This window comes from Salvia hispanica, chromosome 5, assembly GCF_023119035.1.
Source record: "Salvia hispanica cultivar TCC Black 2014 chromosome 5, UniMelb_Shisp_WGS_1.0, whole genome shotgun sequence".
In the NCBI taxonomy this organism is placed as follows: domain Eukaryota; kingdom Viridiplantae; phylum Streptophyta; class Magnoliopsida; order Lamiales; family Lamiaceae; genus Salvia; species Salvia hispanica.
Window position 1 is genome coordinate 5,133,141 of NC_062969.1, and position 16,355 is coordinate 5,149,495.

A 16,355-nucleotide genomic window follows, 5' to 3' on the forward strand; every position below is an offset into this window, starting at 1 on the left:
TAATTAAGAAATGAAGCTCTTTTCAGGGCTATTGAATGGCATCAAACGTACCCTTAATGGGATTCAAACTTGTTAACATAAGTGGTGCAAATGAAATGAAGTGTAACGAGTCGTATATATAGAGTTGGAATTAAAAAAAAGGGAAAAATGAGCTCGCCGATCGCGAACGCACAATAGCGGACAAGCGATCGGCTAACGCCCTCCAACCGCGGGCGACCGCTCGTCCACTACGCATTCGTCCGTCCCGTTTGCCGACTCCAATAGCGGACGAACGCGACACCCGAGCCGCTAGACTATGGCTAAGGGTGCGTTCGTCCACTACTGCGGATGCTATTGCTGTGAGTAATCTTTATCTCCTTCATCGGCTAAAGAATCTAAACTTTCCAAGAATATGGAGCTGCAAAAATTAGGGCGTGACTGTGTTTGATGACATGTCACATCCTTATTGGCGGACAGAAACAACATTGACGTGGAAAACCTCTACATAAATTTTTCTCCATATTCCATCGACATCCAAAACAGAGAATAGGAACAATTCGCAAAGCCCAAAGTACTACTTGGTGTTCGGAAATGTTCTACCGGAAAACCCAGCATCTGAGCTGCGCTCTTCTGCTTCTCAGCCTCCTGCCCGCCGCCACTCTCGCCCGCCCATTCGTCCTCGTCCTCTCTCAGGACGATCTATCGGACCCCGCCGCGGCGGCGGCGGCGGCGAATCTGCCCGACGACGTTTCCGATTTCGATGAATTCTCCGATTCCGAATCTATGCCAGACTGGGTCCTCGATCCCGGCTCCTGGTCCCCGCTTTTCGAGCCTGATCCCAACTCCAAAATCCCCAGCCCTAATGATGGCGACGAGGTAATTTACTATAGCGGGGTGAGCAAATTGGTAGAGGCGGCGAGCAGAGGGGATTTTAGGGTTATTGAGGAGGCGGTGGCAGAGATCGAGACGGCTTCTACTATGGGGCATCCGCATGGCCAGTCGGTGATGGGGTTTTTGTATAGCATGGGGATTGGGAGGGAGAGGAGCGACGCTAAAGCATTCTTGCAGCACTATTTTGCTGCGCAGGGCGGAAATATGCAGTCTAAGATGGCATTGGCATACACTTACTATCGCCAAGAAGTAAGATGTCCATTCTGTTTTTAATTTTTACGTAATTTGTTGAAATATTGCTTCCAGAGCTATGGATGATTGTTGTAGTCATGATAAGATTATTGTGTTTTTGCCCTGCTGGTAAGTTATGGAGTAGTAAATCTTATGAAGGACGAGTAGAAACTTCTTTGTCTGTTGATGACTTTATGCATAAAAGATCAGGCTTAGATATCGAGGGATGACCTGGAAGTTAGCCTTTACTTTGTAAACATCATATATTCATTTGGGAGAAGCTCTATTGGAATGTAGTGATGTAAGAATCAATGTCTTGTCAGAGAGAAGCCTCTAGACCAGAATGAGATGAGATAGTTCCAACCTTTCATTTCCTGATATCCAGTGGGCAATAATCGGTGTAATGCATAAGTATTAAGTCAACAAGAAACATTAATAGTTTGACCACTTGTAGAGGTTAGGAGGTTGGAGATGTTGGGATGGTATATACACCTATATATTTGGTAGATGAATAGAAGGGGTATATGTAGGGGCATGTAAAAAATGCACCTCATCTTGTGTATGTACGAAAGTACTCTAGTCGGGAGGAATCGGGAATGTTTAATTGAACATTTCAAATATGTCTGTTTCCTGTCATTTTTTTACTTGTACAACTGAAGAAACTGGAATTTATCTTCTCGGTCTCCTATTAAATGACATAGATGATAATCTGCTTATAATGTACTCGCTTACAGTTTGTAAGGATTAAAAACCTGATCCCTCTACCTGAGCAAGAAAGTTGCTCGAGTCCATATTGACCTAGTCATGTACTATTGCAGGTGTTTAGACCAGTAGTATTAAATTATGTTATAAGATGTTAAGTGGTTAAGTTGAGACCACTTAAATTGGAGATGTACTTACTATCTATAGAGAGTTCATTGTGTACAATGTGTAGCAAAACTACCTGATGTATCCATGCTGGTTACGTATTGACAACTTAATGACTGCGGAATTACATCTTGCCTGAATTTCAGGTGTCTATAGTTTATCCTTGTAGTATAGAGCTTCAGTGCTATTAATTGACATATTATTGGTAATAGGGAAGTAGTTCTTGAAGTCTAGGAAGATATTTATATCCAGACCCAGAATGGTTACAGACAGGTCAAAGAAGGGTTGCTCAGTTGGAAATTGGAATAGTTAATATTCCATAGATGAAATAATTAAAGACTGCTGGAGTATTCTTGATGTGTTGAGTTTTTTTTATTTTCCCAATAATTTTACTTGATGATGACACAATGACATTGCAGAATGTAAATAGAGGTGATGGCATGATGTACGCTTCTATAAGTCCTGATGTTTCAATTGCAGAAATGATATTGTATTTTTTTAATTTAAACATTTTAGTTTCAATAAAAAACAGGGACAATTGTGATTCATGATTATCCTCTTTTGATAGTATTTCAACTGCTTTCTGCTTTAGTTTCAACTTGTGGACTAAAGAATTTTAATTTTTTAGGCACAAAGCAGAAAGTATGTTCCTTTAGGATTTTAGAATTGGTTGTCTTAAAGTTTTGTGCTTTGTACTTTATTCTAGGATAACAATTCAAAGTATAATTGAACTCAGAAGTGATTGGACCATATCTTTTTGTTCGAAATTTTGACAAATAAGCTTTGAGACTTGTCAAACCAAGTCATGGAAAGAGTAATCCATTCCAGAAATCATGAGTTGTCTTGGAGGAAGATATATAATGATTAATGAATTAAAAAGAGAACCTTTTTTTCTCAATAAAGAACAAACCAGAAATGAGGTAGAAAAAAAAATTAATGGAAGTCATAGTGTAAACTTTATGTTGTTGTTTTAATCCATGTTTATTTTGTTGCAGATGCATGAAAAAGCAGTTAAACTGTATGCTGAACTGGCTGAGGTAGCAGTGAATAGTTTTCTTATTTCAAAGGATTCACCTGTTATTGAACCTGTCAGAATCCACACTGGCGCTGAGGAAAATAAAGAAGCTCTCAGAAAGTCCAGAGGAGAGGATGATGAAGATTTCCAGATTTTGGAATATCAGGCTCAAAAAGGCAATGCAGGTGCTATGTACAAAATTGGAATATTTTACTACTTTGGGTTGAGGGGTGTGAGGCGTGATCATGCTAAGGCATTACGGTGGTTCTCAAAGGCGGTAGAGAAGGGAGAGCCTAGGTCAATGGAACTTCTTGGGGAGATATATGCCAGAGGTGCTGGGGTTGAACGTAACTATACTAAGGCTTTAGAATGGCTAACCCTGGCATCAAGACAACAACTTTATTCAGCTTACAATGGCATGGGGTATTTATATGTAAAGGGTTATGGAGTGGAGAAAAAGAACTACACCAAGGTATTGTGTAATTGTAGTTCACTGTTTCTCCTGTTTGCCTTCTGTTCATATTTAGGTCATTCTTCCAATCTTTCCCTGTCTATCACGCAGTCACAGAGAGCTCTGACATGTTATTTATGTTCCAAACTTCTGTCACAGGCAAAAGAATACTTTGATAAAGCTGCTGAGAATGATGAACCTTGTGGGTTCTACAACCTTGGTGTGATGTATTTAAAAGGACTTGGGGTTAAGCGGGACTTGAAGATAGCAACCAAGTACTTTGCACTGGCTGCTAATGCTGGTCAGCCGAAAGCATTCTACCAATTAGCAAAGATGTTTCATACTGGTGTGGGTCTCAAGAAGAATCTTCATATGGTAAGAATTAAGAATATGCTTCCTCTCATCCTAATCTAAAGTATGGTTATCTTTCTTGGATCACCTTATGACAATATTGAAGAAACTTTTAGTGCCTGATTTGCAGTAGTTCTTCAATTTCTACATTATCCTTCGTGGTGGACTACATCTCCCTTCCACTTCTTGAGTGCATCGTCTTTTTCTTTTCACACGTACCAAGTTCTTTTGGTGCCTATAGTAATTATATTCTGCACTTATTTCAGGCAACAGCTCTGTACAAACTAGTTGCAGAGCGTGGGCCATGGAGTTCGTTGTCTAGATGGGCACTGGAATCATATCTGAAAGGTGATATTGGCAAAGCATTCCTTTTGTATTCAAGAATGGCAGAGATAGGGTATGAGGTCGCACAAAGTAATGCTGCTTGGATTTTGGACAAGTATGGGGAACGCAGTATGTGCATGGGTGTGTCTGGGCACTGCACGGATGCTGAAAGGCATCAACGTGCTCATGTTCTATGGTGGCGAGCTTCCGAGCAGGGGAATGAACACGCTGCTTTGCTGATAGGGGATGCATATTACTATGGCCGAGTATGTAATGGCATTTGACATTCTATATATGTCGATAATAAGTGATTATTGGTTAATGTTGTGATACTCCTTGGACATCTTATTTCTTAAGATATATGCATCTGTGGGGCTTTCGAGAGGTCATTGACACTTTTCCTCACTCTTGTACACTATAGGGTACAGAACGGGATTTTGATCGTGCTGCTGAAGCTTATATGCATGCTAAATCTCAGTCCAACGCACAGGCCATGTTCAACCTCGGATACATGCATGAGCATGGGTTGGGACTACCGCTGGATCTTCACCTTGCCAAGCGTTACTATGATCAAGCCTTAGAAGTTGATCCTGCTGCAAAGTTACCTGTATCCCTTGCCCTTGCTGGTCTGTGGATTAGAAGAAATCATGCCAACAGTTTCCTAGTGAGTCTTATCAACTTTTATCTCTCCTTGTTTCATATTGGCCTGTGATGTGGAAGTGGAACTGAACTTGGCTTCATGTCTTCTAGTTACATACAGATCGATTTATAATGACATCAATTTGAGTACCCCCCCTCTTTTCCTAATTATTCTTTTCTGGTTGTACCATGGATATATAAGTTATGGTTTTGGTAAAAACTATTTTTTCTTGCATGATTTTTTGTGCTGTCGTTAGTGCAAGGTGATCTTGGCAGTTCAATCTCGGAAAATACAAAATTCTTCTTTTTTTGGTTTATCATGGATAACTAAGTTTTGATTTCGGCAAAAAGTGAGTATTTTGTAATATGATTAAATGTTGGTTAATATCAGTAAGCAGCATTGGTTACATAATGAGCATGCATAACTTTCCGTTGCCAATATCCTTGGATTGTGTTGTTTTACTGGATTTACTCTTTACTGCCTGCATTTATTTTTTGAATTTAAAACTTTTAGTTCCGTAATCCAGTGAGGCTTATGAGTCAAGTGTACTTATGTCGGCTCTTCTGTTTTGTGCATGGATGCGCTGTTTTGTATACATATCTTTTCCTTTCTAGAATTAGATTATATGTGATCATAGCTTTTGATTCTATTGGGAAGAGAAATGAAGTATTGGTTTTATTTTTATATATTTCTTTAATGAAAAGAATGATGGATATTCTTTAATGTGCCTAATTTTTTGTTTGGCGACTGTGTTTCTTCAGGTTGGTATGATTGATTCTCTCCCGGAATTTTATCCAAAAGTGGAGGCTTGGGTGGAGAACGTGATCATGGAGGAAGGCAATGCAACAATTCTGACGCTCTTCGTCTGCCTCCTTACAGTTCTTTACTTAAGGGAGCGGCAAAGGAGACATGCTGCTGTCGGTGACATACCCCCACATCAGCAGCCCGGTGAACAGGCTGCACCTCTAATCAATTGAACTTGTTACACGAGATCTCGTGTGTGTAAAAAAAGGAAGGGTGGGATGTGTTTTTTTTTCTGGCCCAGAAGTGCCTGATTCTTTTGCAGGAAAATGTATAGGAGTTTGATTGTGCATGAGCTTGGTCACAGAGGAATTTCTTTTTCTTGTGCTTTGTTGTAAAATAGAGGAGAGGTGGGTGGAAACGAACATAGAATCTAGCTTTAGAAGAATATAACCCAGCAGATAGATATTCTTATTTAAGGTCACTATCAATAAATTACCAAGAAAAAGGAAAGAAATGAGATATTTTGCTATGCATTGTTTGTCGCGTTACTCTTTGAACTCGATGAAAAATATTCATTCCGTAATTGTGTATTGCCATAAGTTCCTTTGAATAATTGGCTTGTTTTTGCTTTACGGTTTTGCCTTTTGCAGTTTTACCTTTAAGCTAACGAGGGTTGGGACATTACTCATTAGGTAAGATTATTTAGGCCAGGATTCTTAACTTCTTCTTAACTTCTGTTGATATTATTAAGTTAGTGAGAATTTGTTATGGGTGAGGTGTGTAGAAGCTCTGTTTGTTGCATATTGTGAATAAGTTGATAATTTATTTTGTTGCATCTACGGAAGGGTGTTTTAAACTTCATTTGCTACACAGTATCAGTTTTTAAAGATCTTGTAGTCCTAGTTAATGTTTAAATAAAATAACATAAAATGTATAAATTGGATAACCCTTTTGGGGATGAAAGATGTCATTCTAAGCTTTCTATGTTTCTGTTTAACGATACTCTCTTCGTCCCCCATTACTTGACACAGTTTGTCCGTTCCCCATTACTTGACACACTTCACTTTTTCCATTTTTGGTAGTGGACCTCATATTCCACTAACTCATTCCTACTCACATTTATTATAAAACTAATACTTTAAAAGTAGGATCCACGTCCCACCAATTTTTTCAACACACTTTCCATTACATTTCTTAAAACTCGTGCCGGGTCAAACCATGTTAAGTAATAGGGGACGGAGGGAGTATATTTTACTATATATTTCCAGTAGATTTCTTATTTTTGTCGCAACTTATGGCGTTGAAAATGGTTTCATGCGTGTTTTCTAGTTCATACTAGTATCATATAATTATATACCATGTACCATACAAAATGTCATTTTTGTTCATTGAATTTATCTCTAGATGAATTATCTATCCTACCAAATATGCTTTAGTACACAAATAGGTCGAGCATTCTTCATGGAAGAGGAGGTAATCGAGTACTATCATTTACTGTGGTTTCTACTTTATAATGATATTACATCGACAATCATTCCAAATTTTAATTACCACTTATTTTCTTCACAATGTCACTACCATACTTTTAATAATTTGATGAATCAAATTATGGTAATACTACCTTTTCCGATATTTACACAAATATGGAATGTATAAATACATATACCCTCATACCTTTTTTGACACAGTGAAAAAATGCCAACATTTGTTTTGGGATATTGTATTTAACTTTGTATGAGAGTAAACATGTAAGGCATGTTTAGTTTTTGTGTAAATAAATTTGATTGAGTGAGTAAAATAAAAGGAGTTAATAATAGTGGACAAGTTTCAAAAGGTGAAAAATCAAAAATTTGTTATGGGATGTTGTATTTAACTATGTATGTAAGTCATGCTTAGTTTTTGTGTAAATAAGTTAAATTTAGGCACACTTTTAATGAAGTTATACTATTCCGATGCATGATTTTGTTTTTGTATATTCAGTTTTAGTAGTATTAAAATACTACTATTCCGATGCATGATTCAAGTAGACCCACGACGCGTAACACTTGATATCTTAGAATAAAAATGAATTGGTAGTCACTGTCATTGAATAGTATAGAACGCGTAACAGAAGAAAATACCACCGCCTATAAATACACACAAATCCCCAAATCATCTCTCAGTCTTGGGTCTTCACAATAAACAAAATATCAACCGACTGCAGAAATGGCCTCCAATAATAGTAATGCCCCAACCTCCAGCCCCTCAATGTACCTCGAAGACATGAGCGAGGTCGGCAAAGTCTTCGCGCGCTTCGACACCAACAGCGACGGCAAGATCTCCGCCGAGGAGCTCGCCGGCGTCCTCAAAGCCCTCGGATCCTCCACCTCCCCCGACGAGGTCGACCGGATGATGCAGGAGATCGACACCGACCACGACGGCCACATCAGCCTCCACGAATTCGCCGCTTTCTGCAACGCCAGCGCAGATCCGTACAAGTCCGCCGATAAGGAGCTGCGCGAGGCCTTCAACCTCTACGACCAGGACAGCGACGGCAAGATATCCGTCGCCGAGCTCCACCAGATCCTCTCTCGCCTCGGGGAGCGCTTCTCCGAGGAAGAATGCGCCGGTATGATCAAGTCTGTGGATTCCGATGGCGACGGCTTCGTCAATTTCGAGGAGTTCACGAAGATGATGACTACCACCACCAACACCAACACCAATGGCGCTAATGCTGCGCCTTAGTGTTAATGGATTTCTCGGTTTATAATTAGTTGTAATTTGAATTTAATGTTTGCGTTGCTCGGTTAAACGGCGTCGTCTTCTGGAATAGTACTCCCTTGCCGATTTTAATGGAAATTTTATGAAAATTAGAGACGAAAATGCATGAACGTGAACGGAAAATTCTTAACGATTGGTGAGTTTTCAAGGCCAAGGGTTAGTTTTTTTATTTTTTATTTTATGAGTATATAATCTTAGCCTACAACATGATAACTCTTAAGTTTTTTTATTTTTTATTTTATGAGTATAATATTGTCAACTGTAATCGAGGGATGATGAATCAGTCATATTTCGTAGTAGTATTTTATTTGTACATTAATCAATGATCCAAGCCTAGAAGATGATGAACTTATACTTTTTAAGTCTTTTTAGTAAATTTCAACTAGGTTTAATAAATAATACTACTCCATGTAGGAATCTTGACTTCAATATAATCCTAGAGCCGTGCAACTAGTTCTAGTGTATCGTTGAATTAGTTTTGAGTAATCGTTTTAATCGTTTACGTGTAAAGTTAAATGATTTTTGGCGAATGAACTTAAATAGAAAGCCAGTCGACTTTATTAGGCATTCGTTGATTATTATTGTTAATTTTAATTTCTCAATAGGAGTATGTTATTGCGGTCTCATTCAAAGTGAGTAATTTTTTTTGAATCGTCCAATCAAATTACCTCTTTGCTTTATTTTCTAGTCGAAATGCATTTAATGGCAAAGCGCAGCAGATGCCTCTTTCGTCAAAGTTATCCAGGTTTGAAACCCAGCGCCATCAATGCTTTTTACTAGGAGTACTTTTTTTTGGTTCTCTTTTTCACTTTTCTCGCTATTTCGATTCTACTACTATTATTTTTATCATTTTCTTGTTTCATTTTTTTTGGATTAATTTAAAGAAGAGTCAAATCAATATGGATATTTATACATATACGTAAGGCACGTAAGTAGACGACGATTGTATTATAAAATCAAGTGACGCTACTGACGTATATGACGGGTGTAATAAGACTATAGATCTTGAATGCTGATAGAGAAAATAAAAGTTACGAGAAAGTATAGGATATAGATTGGGAGTATTGATTACGTATACTTCATTCCAATTGCGTCTCACAATTGCATTTCAGCTCCCAAGTATCTATTGTTTATATGTGTTCCTCTGAACTCAAATTGATTTAGGTGATTTAAGCTCTTAACAAAGCATAGACCTATGTATTGAAATCGGTGATTTAAGCTTTTAACAAAACATACATAACCTTATTTAGGACTACGCATTTAACACTTCATACCTAACTTTATTAAGGGCTCGTTTTGTATCATGGGTCAGATATAACAAGATAATTAGCTTTGGATAAAATTTTCAAAAAGAAAATAAGATAGTGCTTGAATAAAATTTTTATAATGTTATTTTTTACATAATTTTTCAAATTATTGTATACCTATGATGTAGAATGACGAACACATCGGAGGAGCGAGAGAGAGAAGTGCCAAAAGTTGGATTGAAATCTTAGCACTCAGAAGAGAGACGCAGGGGTTGAGAAATGAGAGGGGTAGAGACGGATAACTACATGGGACAATGGATAATCCCATAACTTTTGTTGGATTGTATTTCTAAGCACTATTCACAACGGGTTGAGATAGTTTTCCTAGGCCCGACCGGGCTTTGGCAAAAATGTTCCAAACATACAAAACATCGATAATAGGTATGATTATTGGGCCAATCCATATAGTAATTCTTATCTACAAGCCTAAGGCTTAATAGAGTATGTCCACCTTATGTTTACATGACTTGTAATCTTGTATACTCAAATGTCAAATTCGGTCTAACAGCCGAAGTACTATTTGACAACATCTTCTCCTTATAATTTTGAATATAGATAATACTTGGACATTATTTGAGTGAAGAGAGGATCCGATCCCATTACAAACTAAAATGTTATATGATATGCACTTGATAAATACCAACTTATGTATAACACTTCAAAATTGTAAAGTATGCACTAGAAAGTAAGTGTATAGTAGAGTAGAAGAATAAGACAAATCGATAGCAAACTGCATTTCCAACTGGTAGCACGAAAGATTGGATTTCAACTGCATCGAAACAAGGCAAGTATAATACTATCAAGAATATTCACCTGCAATGGCCAACGGCGTTGGTGTTTATTCACAAAATTGGATATCATATCATATTGATAAAGTCATAAACACATTATCTATTCCAACCATTAAATATCAATATCGGAAGAAAGAAGTTAGAATTGTGTTATCTTCTACAAGAAAAATAACACACAAACATGGACCTATAAATGCATCTTCTTCCCAAGTGCAGACATAAATTCCCATATCTTAATTGTTCCATCATCACTTGCAGAGGCAAGCCGATTGTTTTCCTGAAACATTAAGGGCCAAGAAAGTTAGATGTGTCTGCAAAATATATAGAAACAAGCAATTAGTAGAAATTCTAAGATTTCTCAATTGTTGCACCTTTACATAAGAATAAAAAGATCACAGAAGTATCAGGGAACATTTCTCTCCTTAACATATGCTAATGTACAACGTACTTAAGTAGATTGACAATTTTAAAATCTTGTTGGACGATGGATCGTGTTATCTTTCAAATAATTTTATACGGAGTGCTATATTGTTAAAACAACCGATGACCCAGTAAAAGCCCCTCTTACTGAAGAGCTCAGATAGTAAATAATCTAACTACAGGGCTACAAGCCTACAACCCTGTTCAATGCAACTGATAGTAGGAAAGGGAAACAACACCATATAGATGGAATCATGCCACAATGATGTATAGCTTACACAGAAGTATTGAGTGGGACTACAACATTACTTTCATTGATTAATATATTTATAATCCGTTTTGCATTATCAGAGTATTATCAAGCAAGTAACTTATGTCATCCCAGTATTGAGATACTGCTTACATTGTTGCATCCATCTATGGGCGTTGAAATCGAGGTCCAAAGATATCTTAATTTACCATATTGAGGTATACCTTAGACACAAAAACCATATACTTTTTGCAAGTATCCATATTAAGAATTAACATGCTGTTGGCAGGAAATAGATTCATTGGCAGAAAAGAACATAGTTGTCTTAGATGCATTGTTTGTTTGATATAATGCATTTCCAGATGAGTACCTCATCTGTACCCTCATCCCCAGTTCCCACGGTTCTTGTAACAAGCTATACATAAAGTAAGTATTGCTGCATAACAGATATGTTTGTCATCAAAATATTTACCATGGAACTCCATTGCACGGCATTGATATCCATCTCATGAGCTTTCTCTTTCTTATAAATCAATTTGTAAGAAGGTCCATCAACCTGCCATGACACACAAAAACAGAAACAAAGTTAAGACGCTAAAGGTAAATGAGCTCTCAACCACTAGAACTAGTTTATTAAGCCATCCCAAATGCACTTCAAATGGAATGCTATGATGCAACAAGCATAACGATTATGAGGGCAGTGCTGAAGTTTGTTGGCTTATGCCTATTTTAAGACACTTTTTCCTGTAAAATTGAAAATATGTGCACATGGATTTGTTGAATTCGGACATTGACTACTACTAATTCTCTAACCTGATACTCTTTCCTTTAGTGAGTTAGTAGATATATTTTCTTCAACAAAAACGAATAACTATTTCCTCACCTTATACTTTATTCATATTTAGAGAATAGATTCTTTCAGGACCTACAATGTCTTCAGAAAGGAAATTGCAAAGGGAAAAAGTTTGTGTTGATTATTGTCAGCAATGCTCATGGTAGGTGCTAACAAAATAATGGGACATTGGTGTTTTCATACTTTGATATTTAAGTGTATATGCATAGATGAGATAGAATGTGTCTGTCTGAGTGAGTAGTAATTAACAGAATAAAAAAGAAAGCACAACTCCTTTCAGCTTAGATATGGTGTCTATTTTGGCTATTTGGTCATCTGGCTGGTGTAAATAATGGGAAACGAAAAGATGGGGAAAATAAAGAACTTAATGACATATACCAAATCATCTTTGTTCTCTATGAAAAAGCGTATAGCATCATCAGCTGCTCCAGAGCAGATTATTCCATCCCTACCACATTATACCTCAAAATAAGTACACAGAATATCTGGTAAATCAGACAAAATAAAACACAAACACGGTCCAAGAATTATGATTAACAACTTTGGATACACCTGAAACTCAGAAAAGAAAAAGATCAAGGAAAGATCAGGAACGTCTTCCTACCGTGACCAATGGATGGAAAATATAGTGCGGTCATGATAACCAGAGAGTGTAGATATATGGCTCCTGACAACAAAGGAAAATGGAGTCAACCTCATAAGAGATGTGAAGTATATGAGAAACTATATCTACTGAAAACATGTTCATGAGTAAATAGTACCATGTCATCCCAGTCTCAGAAAAATAATAATAAGTGAGAGGTGCAAGTAACTGGGCAAGAAAAAGTACAAATAGATCCACGACAATGATGATTGTCAAAGAAGCATTTATCCAAGAAAATGGTCTTGATTGGATTTCCAGACTGAAAACTGAATAATTTCAGAGGATATGAGAAATCGAGACAAGCCAAATAAAAAACCTTATTATGCCAAATTGCCAATGCAATCATAGTGTCTCCGTGGGATATCAAATGAAATTTATATATACACCATAACGAACATTGTTTAGAGTGTGGCATAATATCATGCCTATAGTCTTTTTATGCACTTACTAAAAATTTGGAAGAAGTGACCAGCGACCACATGCCATTTCTACAGTGAGTGCTTAAAAGAAGAGGGATGGTCTTGTTTCATCGATGAACATTGATCTGCCTACTTTGATTTTTGAATAAGACATACTGAACACACTGAGTAATTAGTTACTTTGTTGAAGATTGTTAAATTCTTAGTTTCCTTTTTCCCGTTGAAAATTAGTAACTAGCAGTAAGTTGAACAAGTGTTGGTCACTGCACATATACTTAAAAAATATGACCAGTTGACAATAAGATTTCAATGTTATTTCTAATCTTCCTATATTTCATTGAGTTCCATCAGGCAAAACTAGAAAACAAACAAAAAAGATATGTGGAGCTTTCATATAAGAAAAATTCCTACACACATCAGCAATGATGCTTACCAAGGTGCATTTCCATCTCCTGACTGCATTCTTATAATGTCACAACCCCATATTTTGATGGTAAGATCATCACTGCAAAATGAAGCTAACTGAATTAGCCTTAGAAGTTAGAATCACAACAATCTTTATAGCTATATAAATGTATATCACTGAGATACTCTGTAAACTGAAACTTGGAATATCTCAAGACTAGAATAGAAACAATATGGATGTTGTAAATACCTGCAAGTTACCATCTTGTCTCCACTGGCATTAAAAGATAAAGCCCAGACAGTAGATGTGTGGCCACTTCATTAAACAAGAGAAATGGAAATATTAACAGCATAATACTGGACAATCTCCCTCTTAAATCTTAATAAATGGAAATGTAACAGCATAATCCTAGTCAACATTAAGTCTGTGTATGAAAGGCCTTATTAGGCTGGATAGATAATTATCTCGCCTTCTCAACCATATAGATATAAATTAACAATGTTACCTATCTCATACGTACTATATATATTAGTTTGACTAATTTCCCTTTATCTCACTTGGATACCAAACACGCCCTAAAGTTTAAAATCTAGTAAAGCAAGTAATTGTGTTATTAACAAAACATAGAATAGCTACACCTGTTCAAATGGATTTATGTTTGGGGGCAATGGGGTAGTTAAACATGATGGACCCATATGCAATGTAGATGTAAAGTACTCCATCTATCCCATTAAAAATGAAACGTTTCCTAAAATGGAAACAATCTCCCATTAGAAATGAAACATATGCTTTTTCATATCTCTTACTTTAATCTCTCCTAATTAACTCACAAAACAACACTACATAAAATCCGGTGCAGAAAAGCATATGTTTCATTTCTAATGGGACGGAGGAGTAAGTGTTTAATCAATGCTGCTAGTATTGGCATACTGTGAATAGCTCAAATATAAAAGTTGGAGCACAAACTACCTGTTGGATTGATTTAAGGTTTGAACACAATGCCAATCATCATTATCCCCATCCTCTGCCCACACCTATACGAATTAAAATGTACAGTCAAGGTAAATATTGATCCTTGATTTCAGTACTAAGCACATAACAATCAGAAAATACTCAACTATCTAAACTGTTTGTAGCATTAGTCTTTCATTCTTAAAATTACCTTGATAGAATTGTCGTAGCTACATGAGATCAGAATATTCACTGACGGATGCCACTGTACCATTTTAACATCTTGTGTATGTCCTTGCAACACCGAGATACACTCAAACTCATTATGTGGCAATACTTCCCAAATCCAAACTGATTTGTCTCGCCCACATGTGGCTAGCAACGATCCAGAGGCATTCCAAGACACACTTTTAACTTCATTCTCGTGGCCCTAGATGAAATTTTACATTAAGTCCGCATTCTTAAACAAAATACTATCTAGACACAAGACAGTGAACCATTATCAAATCATTTGATGGCCGAAACCATGAACATGAAAAAACAGGATTAAAAGTAATAGATCACCTCTAGAGTGGCAACACATGAAAAATCACCACCAGCATCCTCCCAGATAGCAGTGGTGGCATCAAAACTTGCCGTTGCCAAATATTTCCCAGACGGTGACCATGCACAGGATCTAACAGTCCTAGTATGAGTGTCCTCCAAGACTGCCTGCACAGTAACATCATCAAACACCCCAATTTTACATCTACATCCAACCAAACAACAAAATCACTATAAATTCGCACAAGCAATTTAATCAGGAGCTGTCCAACTATGTCAATAGATAAGCCACACACATACACAAGCCCCAAATCTGACAAGCTTAAAAGCGAAACACAAGCAACAAATTAAAGCATATGAGAAGTGAGAGGTGGAACCTTGCACTGGAAACAGCCGGTAGCAGGGCTCTGTTCCCAGATTCGGACGGTTTTGTCTCCACTGCAGGAGGCGAGTACGGCGGGGACACCGTCGATGCCGGTAGCTGGTTTCCAGGCGAGGCCCCAAACCCTATCGGTGTGACCTTCGAGTTTCTGAACTTCATTCAGCTCGAAATTCTCATCCACGAAATTCTTCATCCCGATATCGAATATCTGATTTTATATGAGTAAAGTTAGGGATTCAACTAGCCGCGATTGGTGGTGATAAAACAAAGCTTTCGTTTGGGCTGGAGCTTGCAGGCGGCGCAGCTGAGGACGACGGCGTTTCGGGCTCACTTTGTTTGTGCCTTCATTTTCTATACGGAGAGTTGGAGATTGAGGCAATTGGAATTTAACCAAATCAAGCTTAGACTAAATATTCTTTTAGGTAAGTATTTTACTTTTTTTTTTTTATGAATAAATAATGGAATTAAAAATGCGTAAAAAAAAGGACAAGCAAACTCGGGCATACCCGAGAGGGAAACATGCCAACTAGCCGAAGCTAGAGGGCCGATGGGGGGGGAAGTGACTATGGGGGCAAACCCCAAGATAGAGAGTACAACATACATCAAAATATGCCTAACTAGTACACGATTCAACGAAGATCAGCCACAAACAGTGCTGCATCAGCTCCATCAAAGTAAATCAATATCAACTATCCATCTCTTAAACCGTGTGTCTTCGTGGTCCCCCAAAAATATGATGCTTGTTTCTTCGCTCACTCCCACCCCATTTACCTCCAAGTGGAGAGAGGTAGGGCCTCGTTAAAACCTCTTAGGGATAAAATCCAATGGGAAAAACTCCCCAAGAGGAAAAAGAGTACCCATGGGGTAAAGAGTAAGCCCTAGACTCCGAGATGCTCTTGAACGAGCTCGTGCGGGAACAAAGAGTACAACGTAGAGTACGTAATCCTCTTCACCTCAAAAATGATGTGCTTTGGTTCAAAAGGTGCCCGGTCAAAGATAAGTGCGTTCCGAGCTCTCCACATAAGGCTAATCATAGTGATAAGTGCCAAGCTCCTCGCCTTTCGGATAACTGCCACACCACTTCGCTCCTTGAGTATCCACTTAATAGCGCTCGGTATGGTCGTGATAATTCTCCTC

The 16,355-nt window shown here is 37.7% G+C and overlaps 3 protein-coding genes across 3 annotated transcripts; 2 read left to right on the forward strand and 1 right to left on the reverse strand.

Moving 5' to 3' along the window:
- Positions 1 to 520: 520 nt before the first annotated feature.
- On the forward strand, positions 521 to 6,022 carry LOC125188789 (ERAD-associated E3 ubiquitin-protein ligase component HRD3A-like). Its single transcript, XM_048085844.1, has 6 exons — positions 521 to 1,119; positions 2,964 to 3,455; positions 3,594 to 3,809; positions 4,052 to 4,375; positions 4,531 to 4,773; positions 5,511 to 6,022. Exons 1-6 carry the CDS (start codon positions 571 to 573, stop codon positions 5,724 to 5,726), a joined length of 2,040 nt encoding a protein of 679 aa, XP_047941801.1. The 5' UTR covers positions 521 to 570; the 3' UTR covers positions 5,727 to 6,022.
- Positions 6,023 to 7,644: 1,622 nt separating this feature from the next.
- Positions 7,645 to 8,355, forward strand: LOC125186992 (calcium-binding allergen Ole e 8-like). The gene has a single exon (XM_048083488.1). The coding sequence runs from the start codon at positions 7,699 to 7,701 to the stop codon at positions 8,215 to 8,217; it is 519 nt and encodes a 172-aa protein (XP_047939445.1). The 5' UTR covers positions 7,645 to 7,698; the 3' UTR covers positions 8,218 to 8,355.
- Positions 8,356 to 10,397: 2,042 nt separating this feature from the next.
- Positions 10,398 to 15,600, reverse strand: LOC125186991 (protein CIA1). The gene is made up of 10 exons (XM_048083487.1): positions 15,214 to 15,600; positions 14,858 to 15,004; positions 14,505 to 14,723; positions 14,312 to 14,376; positions 13,592 to 13,657; positions 13,370 to 13,441; positions 12,479 to 12,541; positions 12,253 to 12,322; positions 11,494 to 11,577; positions 10,398 to 10,628 (listed from the first exon to the last, which is right to left on the reverse strand). The coding sequence occupies exons 1-10, from the start codon at positions 15,409 to 15,411 to the stop codon at positions 10,539 to 10,541; spliced, it is 1,074 nt and encodes a 357-aa protein (XP_047939444.1). The 5' UTR covers positions 15,412 to 15,600; the 3' UTR covers positions 10,398 to 10,538.
- Between the last annotated feature and the right edge of the window lie 755 nt (positions 15,601 to 16,355).